Genomic DNA, 19,990 nt, shown 5'->3' with positions numbered 1-19,990 from the left:
TCTGTATCGTTAATGAGCGTCCTGTTAGTCACTGCTTGTAAAACTTTGCTACCTAATGCTTTGAATTGATGACTTTGTTTTAAATTCCAGGTCATCTGGACATGGTTCGCTTTCTTTTGGAGGCTGGAGCAGACCAGGAGCATAAAACAGACGAGATGCACACGGCGCTCATGGAGGCTTGCATGGTGAGCATCTGACCCAAACCTCAACCAGACACTAAAACGGGTTAAATGTTTAGTAAAACGTAGGTTGTTTACTATTTTTTTCATTGAGTTTTATTCAGTGATTCTGTCGGGTCTTAAAAAGCTGTTAATTAATCTAAATCCAGAATTTAAAATGTCTCAAGCTTCAGTTTATGTTATTGCTTCTACCACAACTACCTCCTAATGTGCATGCAGGATTTTCAAACATAAAGCTGAGTGTATAATGCATGTATACTGTTATCCAATTCACCACAAACTATTTGCCGAACCTCCAGACCCGTCCGAAGTGGCAAACATCGTCGAAGAACATCACTGTGGACTCTGTTGCGCTAATCATTGACCCATCACTTCCGAGAGCTCACTGGCCCATCAGGAGATTTGTCAAGGCTGTTACTAGTCAAGAAGGATGCGAAGGAACAGCAAAAGTCCTGTAGTTGGTCAGTTCAGAAAATCCAGCAGCAGAAGTCAAAATCCTCAACATGTACTTTAAATTTAGCTAAAACGGCAAATATGTAGTCAACCAGCTCAAACTATGGATATAATATGGATAGTTTTTTTACTCTGGTCTTTAAATTAAATGTATATAGTCTTAAAAGGTCATTATTTTGACTTGGAAACATTTTTTTTTCTTTCTGATAGAATTGGACACCATAATAAAATCGAATATTTAAAACGTTGACAGCATCTCCCATGTTTTCGTAGCTGCAACAACACAAATGATAAAACTAAACAGAAACTGTAATTTAGGTTATCTAACCTTGTTTCAAACGTCCACAGTGACATTTTCGCCGTGGAAATTGGCCAGATTCAGCCGAGCTGGAACATGCTCGTACATATTTATTCAGGTGCTTATCTCTACATCCTCTGTGTCTCGCTGTCCCAGGACGGCCATGTGGAGGTGGCGCGGCTGCTGTTGGACAGCGGTGCGCAGGTCAACATGCCAGCTGACTCCTTCGAGTCACCTCTCACCCTCGCGGCTTGTGGAGGACACGTGGAGCTCGCAGCGCTGCTCATAGAACGAGGCGCCAACCTGGAGGAGGTACAAGGAAATAATCCTAAAACAAAAAAAGTTGTACATTTTAATTCTTTGATGGTGCAACTCCTTACATAAGTTGGATTTTTTTTAAATGTATTTATGATGAAATAACCTAGTACTAGAGTTGAACAAAAAAAAATTATCTAAAAAATAATGCGAGTGAGAATCTCTGAAATTGTTGGAAGAATTGCATCTTATTTTGGAGTGTGGAGTATTTCATCTTACTGCCAGTTTCAAAATCAGTCCAATCATAATGTCCATCCTCATCCTCGGCTTGTCTCCAGGTGAATGATGAGGGCTACACTCCCCTGATGGAGGCAGCAAGAGAAGGCCATGAGGAGATGGTAGCACTGCTGCTGGCTCAAGGTGGGACACTTCCTCTAATATCTGTTTAATGGAGCTTTGACATCCAGGCCCCACTTTGTGTCATATTAGGCAGGTGTTATACTTTGAAACAGAAAATCAGATCAGTGATGAATTCTAAAGAAAGAGGGTCGGATTGTTTATATGTAGTTTGTGCATTTCCCATGCAGTTGTGTGTTTTTCCATGTGGGATGGGTAATTGTTTGCTTATGTGGGTTTGTTTTTATTGCTCTCTACAGCACTTTGAGCTGCGCTTTATAAATAAAATTGATTGATTGATATTAGCGATTGTTCTAGTGATCGATTATTCTGACCATTAATTGGATTAAAAAGTGGCACATTTATCAGACTTTTCGTTTAACCACCTATGCCTTTTTTATACAATGTTAGAAATACATAAAAAATGCAGATAAATTATTAAATTCCCTTTTTTAAGTAAGAAAATAAACATTTTAAGACCTAAAACAAACACGTTAACGTAGCATTCCTTTGGTAAATCTGAACCGAGTGCTTGAGGAGTTTTGGGTAAAAAAAAAGTGAATATATTTTTTTGTATAGTTTTGGCTTAATTACAATACAGAAATAGTTATTAAAGGCATCCAAAATTGACACCAAATGTCCTTTTTTGAGTCTGTATACTCTAGCTAATGATTAATTGGTCACTAAATTAGTTGATCATTTCAATAATCAATTAATCCGATTTATCGTTCAAGGCCCAGCTCATTCTTTCTCTCTTTAAACAACCATTTCCACGTGTTTTCCAGGTGCTAACATCAATGCCCAGACGGAGGAGACCCAGGAGACGGCGCTGACTCTGGCCTGCTGCGGAGGCTTTCTGGAAGTGGCCGACTTCCTTATCAAAGCAGGAGCCGACATTGAGCTGGGCTGCTCCACTCCTCTAATGGAGGCTGCGCAGGAGGGCCATCTGGAGCTGGTGAAATACCTGCTGGCTGCCGGTGAGCAATAAAAAGCTAGAGCAATAACGTTCTCTGGAGAAAACATATGCCACAAACTGGTATCTTGCTTTAAGAATCCAACTGCACCTCTTTAATTACAAATACGTCTTGTTTGTCGGCCATTAAGGAGCGAACGTTCACGCCACAACAGCAACAGGAGACACGGCATTGACGTACGCGTGCGAGAATGGACACACTGATGTGGCAGATGTGTTGCTTCAGGCTGGAGCCAATTTGGTACGCTCACAATACTCCTATTCAGTCTTAATGATGTTATTTAGGGATCCTGGGATTTTAAAACTACAAGTGCAGTTGAAAAGAACAAACCTTACTTTGTAAAGGCACCCTCAAACCTGAAATAATTCCTCTGATCCTCAGGAACACGAGTCTGAAGGGGGGCGGACACCTCTGATGAAGGCGGCGAGGGCAGGACATCTGTGCACAGTGCAGTTTCTTATCAGCAAAGGTGTGTTGTTTTTTATCCGCTGGTCAGATTTACCGTGTTTCTTGAATTTTTAGTGTAAGAAGTCCAAGGCTTCCCAATAAATTCTGTGTTGTTGTTTTTTTTCTCCTGTTCAGGTGCTAATGTGAACAGAGCTACTGCCAACAACGATCACACCGTGGTGTCCCTGGCCTGTGCTGGGGGCCATCTGGCTGTGGTGGAGTTGCTGCTGGCGCACGGAGCCGATCCCACACACAGGCTCAAAGTGAGGCTCTCGTTCCTGAACATGTAGTTGATCGAGGCTCGCTCTGCTCCTCTGATTCCAAGTGTAATGAAAACCTCTTAATGTTAATGTTGTTTGCCTCTAGGATGGCTCAACCATGTTGATAGAAGCTGCTAAAGGTGGCCACACTAACGTGGTGTCCTACCTGTTGGACTACCCCAACAACATTCTGTCTGTCCCAGCGCCGGATCTCTCCCAGCTCACGCCCCCATCACAAGATGCTTCTCAGGTATAAACAGCTTCATATCTTATGAAGTTTTCCATAAAAAAATTTTTTTTGCTTCTTTTTCGACACATTCATGTTCCTCTATCTAAATGTGACATAATTTTGTCCCATCAGGTTCCTCGTGTCCCATTCCAAGCTCTCGCTATGGTCGTGCCCCCTCAAGAACCCGACAGAGCCCCATCAAACATTGCTACGCCCCCACCCGTCTCGAGCAAAGGTAAACGATCCCTTAAGAGGTTTATGGAATGGCTCTGCCTGCTCTGATTCATTTTGAAGAGATTTTTCTCAATATTATTATTATTTTCTCAATATTAATATTACAAAAACACAATCACTTTTTAAATAAATTAATAAACAAAACCAAGCAGTTGAGTTTGAATCTCTTTTTATTGAGATAAATGTTCTTTAACCAGCATCATATCATGCACATATTAATGTTTTGACAGTTTGAGATGCATAGTAATCACAAGAAGACAAACTTGAGATGATGCACCTTAAAATGTTCAAATTAATTTAATAATTCAGTTTAATTTTATAAGACCCTTTAAGCTTACTGAGATAGTAGAAAAACTTTTTTTAAAAAATCAATAAAATACATAACGCCTATGAGAGCTGTTTCATTCTAAATAAAATATGGTTATTAATACAAGATGAATAAATAAAAATCAGCATGAAATAAAAACAAAATATATAGATAGAATAGAAGATTTACTTTTATTGGAAAGAAAGGACATTTTTGGCCGACTTAGTCTCATTTTTTAAACCGATCTAAAATGTCTGATAAGAGCATCTGTTTTTTTGTTTGGTTGTATTTTTGTGGGAGAGAAGCTGCTAAAATCTGATACTTTAAGAAAAAATTCTACAGAGAATCCGACTCGCCTCACAGAGGAAAGGATTTCTCTTGGAAGAACATAAAATTTAAAGAGCCTGAAATAGAAAAAAAACTAAAAAATAAGTCCCTGAAATAAGCAAAGAAGCTTTACAAAAACTGTCACCAAATGAAACGCCATCTTGAATATTCTGTTGTTTTTGTCATGCCGACATTTGAGTATTAGTTATTCATTAGTAATAATATTTACTTAAGTGGACCTGCTTTCCATAAACCAGCCATAAACACCTGGGTGTTTGAATAACTGACTGTAAACACAATGACGTGTCCCAATCCATTTAGATGTAATGAGTGCAGCTTCATATCTTATGAAGTTTTGCATAAAAAACATTTACAGTACATTTTTGAAGCTAAGAGTGTATCATACTAAACACCATACAATAAAAAACAAAAACAAAAACAAAGAAATGTTGCATCTTAAAACCAATCTGAGATATTTGAATAATAGAGTCCTGTAAAGTTTGAAAATTGTTGGCTGAAAATCCTGGGTTTTATTAAGCTGTGCTCGTTCACTTTTACCCTTCTTCGTAATTTTAATCTTGATCTCTGTTGTTCTGTTTTTCAAATCAGCGGTGTCCAAACAGAGACAAGCAGCCCTTCAGCCCGGCGTCCCCAGTGCAGTCGGTCGTGGTCCTGAAGCAGAGCCCTTGCCGCCGTTCCACTTGTGTCCGCCGTTGGAATGCATAGTGGAGGAAACGGAGGGAAAGCTGAACGAACTGGGCCAGAGAATAAGCGCCATCGAGAAAGCTCAGCTCCAGTCGCTGGAGCTCATTCAGGGCGAGCCGCTCACCAAAGACAAGATTGAGGAGCTGAAGAAAAGCAGAGAAGAACAGGTACAGTCCCGGCTAAAACTGTCATTAATCTTAAGTGAAGCCGTCAAAAGGAAGCCTGTCAATTATAGACATGGCTGTTTTGTACTCAGGTGCAGAAGAAGAAGAAGATCTTGAAGGAGCTTCAGAAGGTGGAGCGTCAGCTGCAGCTAAAAACACAGCAACAGTTCACCAAAGAGTACATGGAGGCAAAGGGCTTAAAAGAAGACCAGGAGGCAGGACAGAATCAGGGTCCGGGCCCGGGGCCTGGGTGTATGGCTACTGCTCCGGGGCCCCTTCCTACCCCAACAGGTGGTCAGCTACCGGTTGGCTCCGACACCGACGAGGAGGCCAACAAAGAGGGGGAGCAGGAGCAGCCGCCAGGGGAGGAGGGGGAAGAGGTAAAATTCTCACTCACTTTGCCACAACCTAAAAACCGGACCAATCAGGGTGTCTCCCTTTATGCACAGAAACTTCAACTGACTCCAGTTTCTCTTTAAAAGCTGTGACACAAGAGTTGGTATAAGACACATTGAAAATACAATGTTCCTGCCTTCATGCCTTGGGGCTGTTATTAATTACTTGCATTGGGAGCAAAGGTCGTGTGCAAGCAAGCAGTTGATGTAAACAAAGCCAAAATTAGACGTTTTAAAATGGATCAAGCCATTCTACAACATCGATCATCATGGACAGCATCACAAAATAGCAGTTTCTGTGTCTGTATTTAACATAATGTTGACCTTTAAGGTTAACTTTGAGATTTCCGATAGGCTTCCGACACCTCTGATCTATACATGTTCCAAGACGAACCCAGGCTAAAGGCTCAGAGCAGAGCAGAGCACACACACACATCTAGTCACATTTATTTGTGTAGCACATTTTAGCAACAAAACAGTTAAAAGTGCTTTACACCATGAAAACATAACACAAGAACCATTCATGAAACCGGTTACATAGCCGGGGCCGGCCCCGTCCAGTCGCTGCCGACTACCCGGGAAGCACGAGCCCAGAGCTGCTGGTGAGGCAACATTTTTGCAGTTTTCTGGAAGTTCATTCCAGATTTGTGGTGTGTGAAAAACTTAATGATGCTTCTCCATGTTCAGTTCTGGTTCTGATGGAGAGTAAACCAGAACCAGAAGACCTGAGTGGTCTGGGATGTCTGTTTCTCACAAACCCAAATGAACTGCAGACGTTTCTGTGCGTTTACAAAATGCTTATTACCTCTTATGTAACTTATGTGCTTCCTCTGACTTCATCTTAAACATCCCCCTAAAAAAAAAAAGTTAATCTTGATCACTTCACCCGAAGCAGGTGCTCATTGCGTCTGCTGGTTGGATTCCACCCGCCGACCGATTTGTCTGTGAGTCTCTCCTCTTAATACCACTTTAAATTATTCTAAGGTGTTTTCTCTGTACTTTCAGGATGAGGAGGACGACGATGACGATGAGGGGTCGGAAGATGACGCCGATGGAGAAGAGGACGACTACCCCAAACTCCCTCAGGTCGGCACAATCCTGTACCGGGATGGCCCTCAGCTGCCACAGCAGCCTCCTCTTCCTCCCTCGCCCCAGACCCAACCCCAGCCGCCGCCTCCGCCCCTCCAGGCCGCCTTCGTCCCCATCCAGCCGCTGCCAGACTACAACCCCGCCGACTACCCAGGAAGCACCAGCCCAGAGCTGCAGAGGGTGCTGGTAGGGCAGCAGATGTTGGGCCAGCAGATGCTGGGGCAGCAACCTCAAAGTCAGGGTCAACAGCTGGCCGGTTTGGGGCCGGGAATGATACCTCAACCAGCCCCAGACGGGCTCATGGTGGCTACACCTGCGCAGACGCTCACAGACACACTGGATGACATCATGGCAGGTGAGGACATTTGCTTACGGCAGAAAAACTTAAATTTTACAGTTTCCGACTGGACCACACCTGCATTATATGGATGTTTCGCCCCGTTTCTGTATCGCAGCTGTGAGCAGCCGCGTGCCCATGCTAACCACTACAACGTCACCCACGCCCCTGTCCCAGCCGCCCACGCAGACGAACCCAAACATCGCCTCTCCCCCATCCGTCTTGCCCCTCTACCCTTCAGTTGACATTGACGCACACGTAAGCCTCAGAGCCGTGCTTTTCAAAGGGAACTGTAACATGTACATGCATGAAATGTAATTTATCCTATCGAAACATTTGCTGCGTCCTCCTCGCAGACGGAGAGCAACCACGACACAGCGCTGACGCTGGCGTGTGCAGGAGGACATGAGGAGCTCGTGTCAGTCCTGATCGCACGGCAAGCCAACATTGAGCACCGAGATAAAAAAGGTACAGAGGAACAAAGAAAGGGGGGCGAGAATCTCTGCTGAGGAGATGAATTGGAAAATAAACGCATTCATTCTGCGCTCCGCAGGTTTTACTCCTTTGATTCTGGCTGCCACTGCTGGCCATGTGGGAGTGGTCGAGGTGCTCCTGGACAAAGGTGGAGACATCGAGGCTCAGTCAGAGAGAACCAAAGACACACCCCTCTCCTTGGCGTGTTCAGGGGGCCGACAGGAGGTGAAACCGCCTTTAAGATCTGCTCACAGCGTATTGACGTTATAGTTCATATTGTTTTCCTTCCTCCAGCTATAATCCATAACTGAGTTTTTTTCTTTTCTTCTTTTTTTATTCAACAGGTTGTGGAGTTGCTGCTGCTGCGGGGAGCCAACAAGGAACACCGCAACGTTTCCGACTACACGCCTCTCAGCTTGGCTGCTTCAGGGGGTTACGTCAACATCATCAAGATTCTCCTCAACGCTGGCGCTGAGATCAACTCCAGGTGAGTGTATGCACTTCTGAAGTTTATTCCCGTCTTGTTAAAAGATTTTACCGTCTTTTCACTTTTTATCCACTGTGATATTTGGAGAGTTCATGTTTAAATACTGATCATTCTTAAACTGTCTACCACAACCATACACTGATGTTTTCTTAGAAAAAGTTCCATTCTGTAAATGTTTGTCCTTTTTCCACAGGACTGGCAGTAAGCTGGGGATCTCTCCTCTGATGCTGGCAGCGATGAACGGCCACGTTCCGGCAGTGAAGCTCTTGTTGGATATGGGCTCGGACATCAACGCCCAGATCGAGACCAACAGAAACACCGCTCTGACCTTGGCCTGCTTCCAGGGGCGAGCAGAGGTCGTCAGTCTGCTGCTAGATCGCAAAGCCAACGTAGAGCACCGCGCTAAGGTACAGGACATTAGTGTCGTTTAATCCTCTTTTTGTTTTTGTTTTTTTTTTTCGTTGGGCGTCCATCTCTTTAAATGAATGAAATCATTGTCTCGCCTCTACTTTTGTTTGCATCCATTGACCATCCTTTGTTCACGCAGACCGGTCTCACTCCATTGATGGAGGCAGCCTCTGGGGGTTATGCCGAGGTGGGCCGAGTTCTGCTGGATAAAGGTGCTGATGTCAACGCTCCTCCCGTTCCTTCCTCCCGAGACACCGCCCTCACCATCGCTGCCGACAAAGGCCACTACAAGTTCTGTGAGCTGCTCATTAACAGGCAAGACTTCCTCTCATCAACGTACTTTTTAAAAGTATCTATAATTTTTTCTTTCTCTGCAGCAGTGCTGCAGCTTTTTAAAAAAAAATTTTTAATTAATATTATTACACTTACTGCTCTGTTTGTAGGGGGGCTCATATTGATGTGCGAAACAAGAAAGGGAACACTCCCCTTTGGCTGGCAGCGAACGGTGGTCACTTTGACGTGGTTCAGCTCCTTGTGCATGCAAGTGCCGACGTGGACGCTGCGGACAACCGTAAAATCACCCCACTCATGGCTGCTTTTCGCAAGGTGCGAGCTTTATTCTACATTCAGTGGCATCCTGCGTCACTTTAACAAACCCTCCAGTAACAGTCTTTCCTGCAATCTGTAGGGTCATGTGAAGGTGGTGCAGTATCTTGTGAAGGAAGTCAACCAGTTTCCATCCGACATTGAGTGCATGAGATACATTGCCACCATCGCTGACAAGGTAGCTGTTGAATTCCTTTTGGACATTAAAGTTTTATTTCTGCCAGCGGAAACTTTTCTGAGAACCAAATACAGATTGCCTGCGCATCCTTAAAAGTTGTTTGTTTCCTGTATCTAAAATTAAGGTCTTAAAACATCTTAAAGTCATTGCAATAAGTTAATCATCGGTCTTAGATTTTGTCGTGACAGGATTATTTAATGTTGTAGGTTTTATTTTCTTGTGGGACTTCTGTCAGGGAAAAGTTTGTCATTGGAGAGGAAGACGATTTGATGTGGTTGAGGCTACTGCTAACTAGCAGCTGCAACTATAACCTTGCTATGTATATTGGTATGAAGACAAATGGGGACAAAGATTAAAAGGACTCACATCAGTCTCGCATATATATATATATATAAAACATTCTGTGCAATTTTCTTTTGTACCTTTCTGATGTGATACAGGTCTTAAATTTCTTTCACAATTGTCTTAAAAAGCATTAAATTTGAAACTGATTTTAATCCTTAAAATCAGACCACCATGGTAGACGATTATAGTACAAAATAACACTTGGAGGGACATCATACTTCTGATGTCTAGTATAAATTATGTGTGGGATTTTTGTGATGGCGAAACATTTCTCTCTCGTTCACTTGTGGCAACCGATCATTTTTTATGTTGGAGAGTAAGGAGGTAATGCTTGCTGCGTGTGATTTATGGCCCTTTGAGAGACATGGAAGGAGGCTGTATTTGTTACGATGTCTGTATGAACAATACAGACATTCTTTGATTTGGAGTGCTGTGGTTTTATTTTTGTTTCACGATGGAATAACTGTAAAATAATTACAAGTCGTAGCTGAAAGGTGAATTTTTCTTTGTTTTTTTTTTTGAGCCTCGGGGAACTGAACATACCTCAAACCGATTACAGGTAGACCTTAGAACAAAGTGGGGACTGATTTTACTCAGCATTTGAATCATAAACAGTGTGAAACAGTCAGAGATTAATGTCGTTTTGGTCAGATTTCACTTCTTTTTTTGTTTTTTTACCGCATTCTGAACCTTGCTGTCGCAACTGGTAGTTCATCCTTTTTTATAACAGCATCTATCAACTGCATTTGAAAACAAAGAAGAAATATTCCTGCTATTAAAACTAGATCTCAACAGATTAATATACGATGATGGCTGTATTTCAACTCGGTTTTATTACATTTCCAAAGTGGTGAATAGGCGCTGCTGTTGGATTGACCCTCTGGTCTGTTTACATAAACAGACGTGGTTTTGGTCCCCACAGTGGAAACAGAAGTAGGATAACATGAAAGCTTCAGGAATTTAAGATCTAGTGGGAAAACATTTCAGAGTTTATCTTCATGCTGGATGTGGTGAGTGGGAAAGAGTTGTTTACCAGAGTTTTCTCCTGCAGGAGCTGTTGAAGAAGTGTCACCAGTGCATGGAAACCATTGTCAAAGCAAAAGACCAGCAGGCGGCAGAGGCCAACAAGAACGCTAGCATCCTCCTAAAGGAATTGGACTTGGAGAAGGTAGTCTTATCGTCGCCGTCTTGTCATTTCTGAGCATCCAGAAAACCATCAAGGAACAGCAGGAAGCAGGTTTTAAGTAACTCTGTTGTGTCCAACAGTCTCGGGAGGAGAGCAAGAAGCAGGCGCTGGCTGCCAAGAGGGAGAAGAGGAAGGAGAAGCGCAAGAAGAAGAAGGAGGAGCAAAAGAGGAAGCAGGAGGAAGAGGAAGGGCAGAAAACCAAGGAGGAGTCCTCTGAGATGCAGGAGCAGAAAGAGGATTCAGCCGAAGGTAACCTTTGTTCCTTCACTAGAAGAGACTTTCTGGATCGGGTTGGTGTTGATCACTTGGTTGATATTTAGTTTCCGTCTAACCTCGATCCCTGTTGTCTCTCAGAAAAAGAGGTTCCCATCGAGCCTCCCAGTGCGACCACCACCACCACCATCGGCATATCTGCCACCTCCACCACTTTCACTACAGCGTTCGGTAAGAAGCGAGCAAGTGTGGCCACTACCCCAAACACCAATCGGAAGAACAAAAAGAACAAGACCAAGGATTCTGCACCTAATGAACCAATCATATTGCAAGATCCACAGGTGAGCACTTCTCTGGTTTTTCCTTCAGCCAGGATTCAATTTCAAATTGACACTTCAGTTTAAAATATTGAAATATCAAATTGAAATTGATATTTTAATTTCTGGGGAAAAAATGTAATCAAAAAAAAGTATTTCAGTAAATAGGTTGAAACTTAAAAACTATAGATGCAATATAGCGATATTTAGTGATATTTAGATTTTGTTTCTCTATCTTTCTTTATGATTGTGGATCACATGTGATGAAAAATCAAAAACAGTTTTTTGCAGGATTTGTAACAGCAATGTTAAGCTAACTATTGCTGATTTGACATTACTTTAGTAGACAAACATTAACACCCTCTAAGCCACAAAAGGTTGTTGCTAACACAGCTGGTTAAAATTGCTGCATCTGAGTATATTAAGTGAAAGTTCAGTGGAAGGAAAAAGTGCAAAGTTTACATTACGCTTAATATTGCATGGAATATATATATATATATATTTTTTTATTTTTTTTTTGGAGAAACTGGATTGTGGGGTTTCATAAACTGTAATCCATATTAATTAATATTAACACAAAATGAACCCTTGAAATAAATCACTTGCGTAATCTAGGAATGAGATTCTCTTTTGAATTGATTCATTCAAAATATTATGTGGCATTCTCATTTATTCAATAGGGGCAGGCATTTATTGTACCGTTAATCATTTATCACAATAAATTCTTAACATAATAATATCTTCATTTATGAAGCATTTCCGTACAAAGTGCTGAACAGTTGCAAGGAAGCGAAAGACAAAATAAAACAGTGCCGATTAAAAATGGATAAAACACCAAGAAGGGAATAAAACAAGAAAGTGAATAAGAATATTGATGGGTCTTGATTTATTGTTATGAATTAAACTCTTTATTGTCTGAATTGTTTTTCCTATTTTCTCCCCTGTTTTTTTTTTCAATAATATCAATCAATGCTAATGAATTTGAAAATATGATTAAAAGTAGTTACTGTGCCCAGCTTAACGATGCAAATCACAGATCTTGATGTGGCTGTTGTCCTAAAGAAGCGTAAATTACCTGCACCACAAAACAGTCGTCAGATTAAAACAGATTAAAATTTGAACCCACCTTTATTACGGTGACATATTTGCCTATGGATTTCTGCATAAAATCTTAACGCTTGCGGGTTTGTTTTAAAGGTTGCACTTGCGCAGCACAAGGCTGACAAGAACAAGATCCACGGTGAGCCACGGGGTGGGGGCGGAGGAGTGACTGGTGGCAACAGTGATTCAGACCCCCTGGACAGCACCGACTGCGCCAGTGAGAGCAGCAGCAGTGGGGGGAAGAGTCAGGAGCTCAACTACCTCCCTGACCTCACCTCATCCGCCTCCTCCTCCTCCTCTTCTTCCTCCTCTTCTTCCTCCTCCTCAGCCCCCTCCTCAGGAGCAACCCAATCGCAGGCTCTCATGCCTGGCCCAGAGAAGAGACACTGTCCTCAGCCACCAACAGATCCCAAAGTGGACAATAAGGTCACAGTTTCCATCTCAAAGCCAATGCAAAAGTGAGCCTAACTCAAGCTCCGCCTCTCGGTGTCACAAACTATTAAGCACTCTACGTCCGCCACTCATACCAGGTCATGTCTTCATCGTATTGCTTCGTTGTTGACGGAAACTAAATGTGAGCGTTGTTTTTGTCACAGAGCTCCAGATACAAGCGGCGACTCCTCCTCCAACTCCCTGCCTTCCCCGTTCAAGACCATGGCTCTTCCGGTGAACTCCCCCAACAGTAAACTAAGCCTCACGAGTCCGAAGAGAGGCCAGAAAAGAGAAGAAGGCTGGAAAGAGGTGGTCAGAAGGTCAGTTTTCAGGTTGTTGTTTTGTTTTTGTTTGTTTTTTTTTCTCTAAATCTCTGTTGTATTTCAAGTGCAGCTACATGTTTTCAGCCTGTATTCACTGTCTTACGAGATGCAATCTGATTGGAAGCAACTTCTTTTCTAGATCAAAGAAGCTCTCTGTACCAGCCTCAGTTGTGTCCCGGATCATGGGTCGGGGAGGCTGCAACATCACGGCCATCCAGGACGTGACTGGCGCTCACATAGATGTGGACAAACAGAAGGACAAAAACGGAGAGAGAATGATCACAATCAGGTAAAAAAAAATAAAAATACCACCCTGTGGACTCCACTGCAACTGTGACATACACAAAGTGGATCAATCTGCTAGGCTCACGTCAAACTTGAACTAAAGGATCAAAATGTTTAATTAAGTGATTTGATTGGGATTCAAGGCTACACACTGTTGAGATAATGGAAACAAAAAACTACAAATACGGTGAACTAAAACGTTGCACTGGGACTGTACCAGTTCGTCCAGGATGGGTTTTGTTTTTTTCTTTGTGATTGCTGAGGTCTAAAATTATTGATTTTGCAGCAACGTTTTCAAAAAAGAAAAAGGAAGGTCATAGTTGTGTAAAGTGTGTGTGTGTAAAATTCACACATTGGAACTAGTTCTGATTGAAATGCGTTTTGTTTCAGAGGAGGCACGGAGTCGACACGGTATGCGGTCCAGTTGATCAACTCTCTGATCCAGGACCCTGCCAAGGAGCTCGAGGATTTGATCCCCCGGAATCACATCAGAGCTCCGGGCTCCAAGGCGGCCTCGGCCTCTTTCCCCAACACCACGGGGACCACCAGTGGCTCAGCTACAGGCCCAAAGCCTCTCAGCTCATTGGTCGCCTCTTCAGGGGTCTCGTTCCAACCCTCGTCATCCACGTCTTCGTCCTCCTCTCAGCCCGGGGGGAAAATCGGGAAGGGGCTTCCCTCGAACGTCCGGCAGCCGTTCCCGGTGTCTCTGCCCCTGGCGTACGCTCACCCTCAGCTGGCTTTACTGGCTGCTCAGACCATGCACCAGATCAGACACCCTCGTTTGCCCATGGCGCAGTTCGGGGGCACCTTCTCTCCAGCGGCCAGCACCTGGGGTCCCTTCCCCGTGCGTCCTGTGAGTCCCGGCAGCGCTAACGGCTCACCGAAACACAACGGAGGAGCCAACAACCCTCAAGCTAAGCCCAGCTCTGCCCACGGCGAGCACAACAGCACCGCCAGCTCAGGAACTGCTGTCACGACAACCAACACCATGACCACCAGCGTGCCCAACACGTCCGCATCCTCACCCCACACCCCAAATCCGCCTCCTTACAACCTCCAACCGAGCATCCCCACCCCGTCATCAGTCAGGAAGCAGCTGTTTGCTCCCGACCCCAAGCCGGCAGGCGTCACGCCTGTGTCTAACTCGGCTGCCACTGGCGTCAGCAATGCCGTAAGAGGAACGGGTTCTCCTGCACATCCCACGTCCACTACAACAACAGCGAACGCTCCCCAGCAGCAGGTGGGACCCATCTCCCAGCCTCCGATCCAGCCCACCAAAACGGAGGCTGCTCCTGTCGCCCCAGCCGGAAAGGACAAGCCGTCTGCACCCGAGAGTCAGCCTGCATCCGTCAGCGAGAGCTTCACTTCCCCTGCTCTAGCTTTAGGCACCAAGCCAGAACCTCGACCTCCTGCTTCCTCTGGACCATCCACAGAGGCTCATCCCCCGCTCCACAACTTGCAGCCCGGCTCCGGCCTTCCCCCAGGAACCTCTCCGGCTCACTCACACAATGTTGCACATCCAAACAACACCGTTCCCCACTTCTCAGCTCCCGCACCCAGAGTCTCCCATCGTATGCAGCCACCGGGGCCTTACTACTCCCATCCTGAGCAGCAGCAGCAGTCGCAGCAGCAGTCTGTGTTTGTACCCTTCAGCGCTCAGCAGGAGCTACCAAAACAATCCCAAAGCCAGACGTCCCAGCCTGCAAACCTTCCCCCTCAACCCCAGGCCCAAGGCCAAGCGCCGGGCTCCCTTCAGGTCTCTGCTAATTTGGGGATAATGAACGGATCCCAGATGCAGCACATCGCCAGCACAGGCAAGCCGCAGCAGATATCTGCCAACTTCGGTCCTGCAGGTCTCTTCAATTTCAGCACCATCTTCGATAACAACAACCAGGTGAGTTGGAAGTCCTCTACACTGTTAGCATTAACCACAGATAGCATCTTTTGTTTTTAATCTTACAGATGTTGACAGTCATCAGACCCAACGTCCACTGGAATGGACATGATACATTTATGGGTTTAAATGAAAATAGGGATTTTGTGATTAGGATGATTCTTGTTACTGACTAGTTTATTTTTGACAAATGACATTGAAGTCCTAAATCTTAACTTGATATGAGTGAGCTTCAAGCATCAGACAAGATGAGCATTGCTCTGTAACTAGAGAACGGAAGGAGTGTCTATTTTCCATCAAAAATATAAAATGAATAATAAATCACTGTCACTATTGGCAGCGATAGAAAATACTTTCAAAATAACTTCAAATACCATCATTAATTTGTAGGATTTATTTTTCAAAGTTGACTGTCCATCCCAATGGACATCAGGAGTTGGGATATATTAGCCAATGCTTCAATATTTACTGTCACCATGCAAAGAAAAAACTCCTGTAAGAATTTTACAGCTTATTTGTGATTTCACAATCCACTTATTTTATTTCATTTTTGCCTTTCACGAGCGTCCCCTCTGACTTTCTTGAACTGCTTGTACAAATATACATTTTGTCCCCATCATATTTCAAGTGCTAAAATTCAGGTGTGAAGGTGTTGATGTTTAATATTTGGATGACCAGCAGGTGGGAAACAATCAGGTGTGGGGCGCGTGCCACCTGCCTGCCCGGTCACCTCCAGAGCAGTCGTATTCAGCCCCGCCAGCCTACATGAACATCGGTCAGATGGAGAACATGATGCCCCCGCCTCCTCCAGAGAGCTCCAAAGCCCCTGGCTACCGGTCAGCCTCTCAGAGGATGGTCAACAGCCCAATCGGTAGGAGTCTTTCTTTTATTTAATGAGTAATATAATCTGAGCAACAGTTTTGCTTTAATTATTGCTTTTTTCTCTGCAGCGTTGACCAGCTATCCCACCAGTATCTCTGGCAGCCCGGTGTATCTGCATGGTCACACAGGGGTTGGCACGCCCTCGTTCAGCCGACAGCACTTTTCCCCTCACCCATGGAGCGCATCTACATCAGGTAGAGTCCTCGTAGAACTGGTTAAATATTAAGCATCGAGCATTTTGAACATTTTATCTTTAGGTAGAAGAAGGTACCGTTGCAGACTCTGACCTCTCTTCAAGAAGAGTTTTATGTCGTTTTCACTAACTTGGAAACTTAATGGTCTTAACAATAAAATGTTTTTTTTAAACAGCCCTGCTGTGTAGTAAAAATCCTTCAGTTTATGGCAACCGTGTCAAATAAACCCAACTAAAAATAATTGCAGCACATCTCATTACTTTCATAGTTCTTTACAGTCTTCCTGTGTGCGTGTGTGTGAGAGAGTGAGCAGTCTGTTACACAGTTTTGCTGTTGAGCAGCATTTCAAAGCAAAAACAGACTGATTAGAGTTGATGTTTTTATCCGTCTTCAGTCATGTGACCTTTTAGTACAATCAGGATGGGTAACGTTACAAGTTGTAACTATGGAGCGTTTAATCGTGAGATTTCCAAAAGATGGCCAACATTTCCTAGTCTAAGTTGTGCTGTAACGGATTGAATTAGACTCTTCAAACGGATATTGCGGAGCAGCTTTAGGCTAATATTATGATCTGCTTTCTGCAGTTGCTATCATTTTCCTCAGTGTTTAAAAGTAGCAGCCGTGCTCCTGTAGAAATACATTAACATATAAACCTGTTGTCGCGGTCTCTTGTGTCTTTCCTCTACCAGGTGAATCCCCGGTCCCACCTCCTCCAACAGTGTCCTCGTCTGCCCTGTCCACCTCAGCCGTGGCTCCTCCTCCCCAGCCTAAACCAGGCAGTTCCTCTCAGCAGGACAGGAAGGTCCCGCCTCCCATCGGCACGGAGCGGCTGGCCAGGATCCGGCAGACGGGTTCCGTCAACCCACCTCTACTCACCACCAGCTACACAGCTTCTGTTGGACAGGGTGGCATTTGGTCGTTTGGAGTCGGGAGCGCCTCGGGTGAGAATTGCTCCTGGAATTCTGCGAACCCATACCACAGACTTCAGTGTGGCGTGGGTGCTATCCACCAAAACAGATAGCTTAACTTTGTGTTTTGGTGCAGAAGCCATGTCTGGTTGGTCCCAGCCGCTGATTAGCAGCCACATGATGCACCCTCAGCTGCAGGCAGAGCAGTCGGCCTTCTCCCAGCACCAGCCCATGGAGCAGGACGACACGGGGATTGCTAACCCGGCTAACGGCTACCACCAGCCTCAGCATTTGCCCAACAGTTACATGGACTTTCAAAAGGTGGCGCACAACTGAGAATTTGCCCCTTTTTTTCTGACTTCCCCCCCTCTCCCTGTGTGTTATACCAATCACCTGTTTCATCTGTTCAGGGGATGCCTGTGTCATTGTACGGAGGAACCATGCTGACCCCCCACCCTCCCATGGCAGAAGGCCCGGGGGGTCCAATGTACAATGGTTTGCATGCAGGTGACCCCGCATGGAATTCCATCATAAAAGTGGTCCCCAACAATGCAGACAGCTCTGACCCACAGCAGCAGGTTTGTGATGCTGATTCAACCATTACAGGTTAAAGTTTACAGCAATTAAAACACAGTGTCCTTTTTTTCTTCTTCTTCTTCTTCAGGTTTGGCCTGGTACCTGGGCCCCCCATGTGGGCAACGTGCACCTGAACCACGTCAACTAGGCGGCATCCACACAAACGCACACAGCATGACCCACAGTGCAAACATGTGATACCATAAGACGGAATGAGACGAAGAAAAAACAAAAAAGCCCCAACATGGTTAACTTTAGAGGCCTGAAGGTGCGGAGCAGGGGTTGAAGAATTGGGAAGTTCTCTCGACGCCATTCTTTGATGTGCCTATCTCAAACATGGAAGAGAGGAAATCCGGCGACGGCAGTCATCACTGTCGTGATGACGCGAACACAAACATGCGCGTTCACCTGTTCAACAGGATCTATTCTCTGCGTAGTTTAGTGATTTTGACTTAAACCCCACATACACCGTTCTTGGGCTGCAGGGGGCTCAACATGAAGTAGCTATTTAAACTTGGCCCAGAACTAGATGATGATGATGATGATGATTACCTAAAGAGAAATCAGAACCTTTTAGAGTGGTAAATACATGTATAATTGTTTACATACTAAAAAGGGTTAAAATGAGAGTAAATTTCATGTCGTATAGTGGCTCTACTTTATGTAGCCTGTATTAATGTGAAATATTTACCTTAATATTCAATAAAAAGATTGAAAAGTATGTGTGCTCTTTGATGAATAATTATTTAACTGAACATGAAACTCCTGGGTATAGAAAGGATGTGTTTAATTTTTATATATAATTATTTCTTGGCCTAAAGCTAAGCTGTCCACTAAGATGCAGCGCTTGTTGAAATCTTCTTTTTGAACAAACACAACATGTTTTAATTTAGGTGAAAATGTAGCTAAAGCAAACTTGTACAAAACATTTTACACCTTTATCACCCGTTCACATCTGAATTAATTTCTGTGGTTTCCGGCAGGTTTTACATTCCATATTTGTCGTGGTCTTGATAATACCACATTGAAAAAGAAAAGCTGGATGCATGGGTTCTAATGGTCTCTTAAGTCTCAGAATTTCTTGACTCACCCTAAAACATTTCTTATGATTGCAGAACATGCATTGATAGTGATAAACTCCACTTATAATAAGCTTCCTGACCGCCTTCCCACTGACCTGGACCGTGTGAATGTTTAAAAAGATGAGATTTTTTTTTTTCTGTCCGGTTTGTTCCAAGAAGCATTAAAGGAAATTATTTCTGCCGTTTCAGAAATGTGTAACTATATCTAGCCAGAAGCCGGTTGACGTAACATATGGGAATTATTTGAAACTTAACCATGAACATTTAACCAAATGAAGAGGTATGCAAATGTTTTGGCCACAACTTCAAAACTTTAGCACCATATTTTGGTTGTTTCTCAAGTTATGTGATCATTCTTTCTAAATAGAAATGCTTAAATGCAGCATTACAAGTATAAACTAGATTAAAACAATACTATAAAAGAGCCTGCCAAAATGTCTCCCTAACAGTTTAAAAAATAACTGACCATGTATTATCAGTAGTTTTTTCCAGTGTTAGCAAAATGCCTCATTAGGTTTATGGGGTAACTATTTTTTAATTTAAAGAAAGGTAAGTTGCTTTGGATCTCCACTTTTCCCTTGAGAAATGGGAGGGGGGAATCCTTGTGTATGTGTGTCTTACAAAGTTTTACTGAAATATTTAACTGAGACACAAAAGCATAGATAAATCAAATCTGCATTGTAAATTGGCATTATGCTAAAATCTGCTATTTGTCTGTTAAAGTGAAGTCATGATTAAAAACTCCACCTCTTGATTGAGTTCATTAATTTTTTTTTTACCTGCTATTATACGTTATAAGCAGTCTTCTGAATCTAAAATCTCAAACAAATAGTAATATAAATACACACAAGGTGTCCTGCTGGCCTCTCTAAAGAGGAAATGGCAACAGAGAACAGAAAAGCGACCTTCTCCAAATTCAGGAAGCTGCTTCTCTTAAGTTGATCCACAATGTCAGGGAGCAGAGTTCAGTTATCCACCAAGTGTAAGTGAATAGGAATTATCCCTTATACCCTGAATTTGTTATGCCTATTGATGTAATATGCAGTTATA

The 19,990-nt window shown here is 43.7% G+C and overlaps 1 protein-coding gene across 8 annotated transcripts in view; it reads left to right on the top strand.

Annotated features, from left to right (window-relative positions):
- The window catches only part of ankhd1 (ankyrin repeat and KH domain containing 1), a 33,779-nt gene extending 15,200 nt beyond the window's left edge, over positions 1 to 18,579 (top strand). For 4 of the 8 annotated variants that reach the window (XM_014971566.2, XM_088009700.1, XM_014971562.2 and 1 more), the window contains exons 7-39: positions 91 to 185; positions 1,087 to 1,242; positions 1,524 to 1,605; positions 2,367 to 2,558; positions 2,686 to 2,795; positions 2,937 to 3,024; positions 3,138 to 3,265; positions 3,369 to 3,512; positions 3,624 to 3,726; positions 4,969 to 5,231; positions 5,321 to 5,608; positions 6,629 to 7,067; positions 7,168 to 7,307; positions 7,406 to 7,517; positions 7,603 to 7,748; positions 7,868 to 8,010; positions 8,204 to 8,417; positions 8,558 to 8,733; positions 8,862 to 9,024; positions 9,107 to 9,202; positions 10,599 to 10,715; positions 10,814 to 10,982; positions 11,088 to 11,287; positions 12,461 to 12,822; positions 12,961 to 13,116; positions 13,259 to 13,408; positions 13,795 to 15,298; positions 15,977 to 16,169; positions 16,249 to 16,374; positions 17,064 to 17,315; positions 17,419 to 17,603; positions 17,693 to 17,860; positions 17,947 to 18,579. In XM_014971566.2, coding sequence (XP_014827052.2) covers positions 91 to 185; positions 1,087 to 1,242; positions 1,524 to 1,605; positions 2,367 to 2,558; positions 2,686 to 2,795; positions 2,937 to 3,024; positions 3,138 to 3,265; positions 3,369 to 3,512; positions 3,624 to 3,726; positions 4,969 to 5,231; positions 5,321 to 5,608; positions 6,629 to 7,067; positions 7,168 to 7,307; positions 7,406 to 7,517; positions 7,603 to 7,748; positions 7,868 to 8,010; positions 8,204 to 8,417; positions 8,558 to 8,733; positions 8,862 to 9,024; positions 9,107 to 9,202; positions 10,599 to 10,715; positions 10,814 to 10,982; positions 11,088 to 11,287; positions 12,461 to 12,822; positions 12,961 to 13,116; positions 13,259 to 13,408; positions 13,795 to 15,298; positions 15,977 to 16,169; positions 16,249 to 16,374; positions 17,064 to 17,315; positions 17,419 to 17,603; positions 17,693 to 17,860; positions 17,947 to 18,006 — 6,920 coding nt within the window. In that variant the 3' untranslated portion in view covers positions 18,007 to 18,579. The remainder of the gene's footprint in view (positions 1 to 90; positions 186 to 1,086; positions 1,243 to 1,523; positions 1,606 to 2,366; positions 2,559 to 2,685; positions 2,796 to 2,936; positions 3,025 to 3,137; positions 3,266 to 3,368; positions 3,513 to 3,623; positions 3,727 to 4,968; positions 5,232 to 5,320; positions 5,609 to 6,628; positions 7,068 to 7,167; positions 7,308 to 7,405; positions 7,518 to 7,602; positions 7,749 to 7,867; positions 8,011 to 8,203; positions 8,418 to 8,557; positions 8,734 to 8,861; positions 9,025 to 9,106; positions 9,203 to 10,598; positions 10,716 to 10,813; positions 10,983 to 11,087; positions 11,288 to 12,460; positions 12,823 to 12,960; positions 13,117 to 13,258; positions 13,409 to 13,794; positions 15,299 to 15,976; positions 16,170 to 16,248; positions 16,375 to 17,063; positions 17,316 to 17,418; positions 17,604 to 17,692; positions 17,861 to 17,946) is intronic. The other 4 variants (XM_014971568.2, XM_088009698.1, XM_088009701.1 and 1 more) reach the window with 3 other exon arrangements.
- Positions 18,580 to 19,990: the final 1,411 nt, after the last annotated feature.

The sequence above is a fragment of the Poecilia mexicana genome, unplaced genomic scaffold (assembly GCF_051168715.1).
Source record: "Poecilia mexicana isolate PSO_F unplaced genomic scaffold, ASM5116871v1 scaffold_10, whole genome shotgun sequence".
Classification (NCBI taxonomy): Eukaryota; Metazoa; Chordata; class Actinopteri; order Cyprinodontiformes; family Poeciliidae; genus Poecilia; species Poecilia mexicana.
Note: the sequence above shows the minus strand (reverse complement) of the source record. Positions and strands in the feature narration are given on the sequence as shown.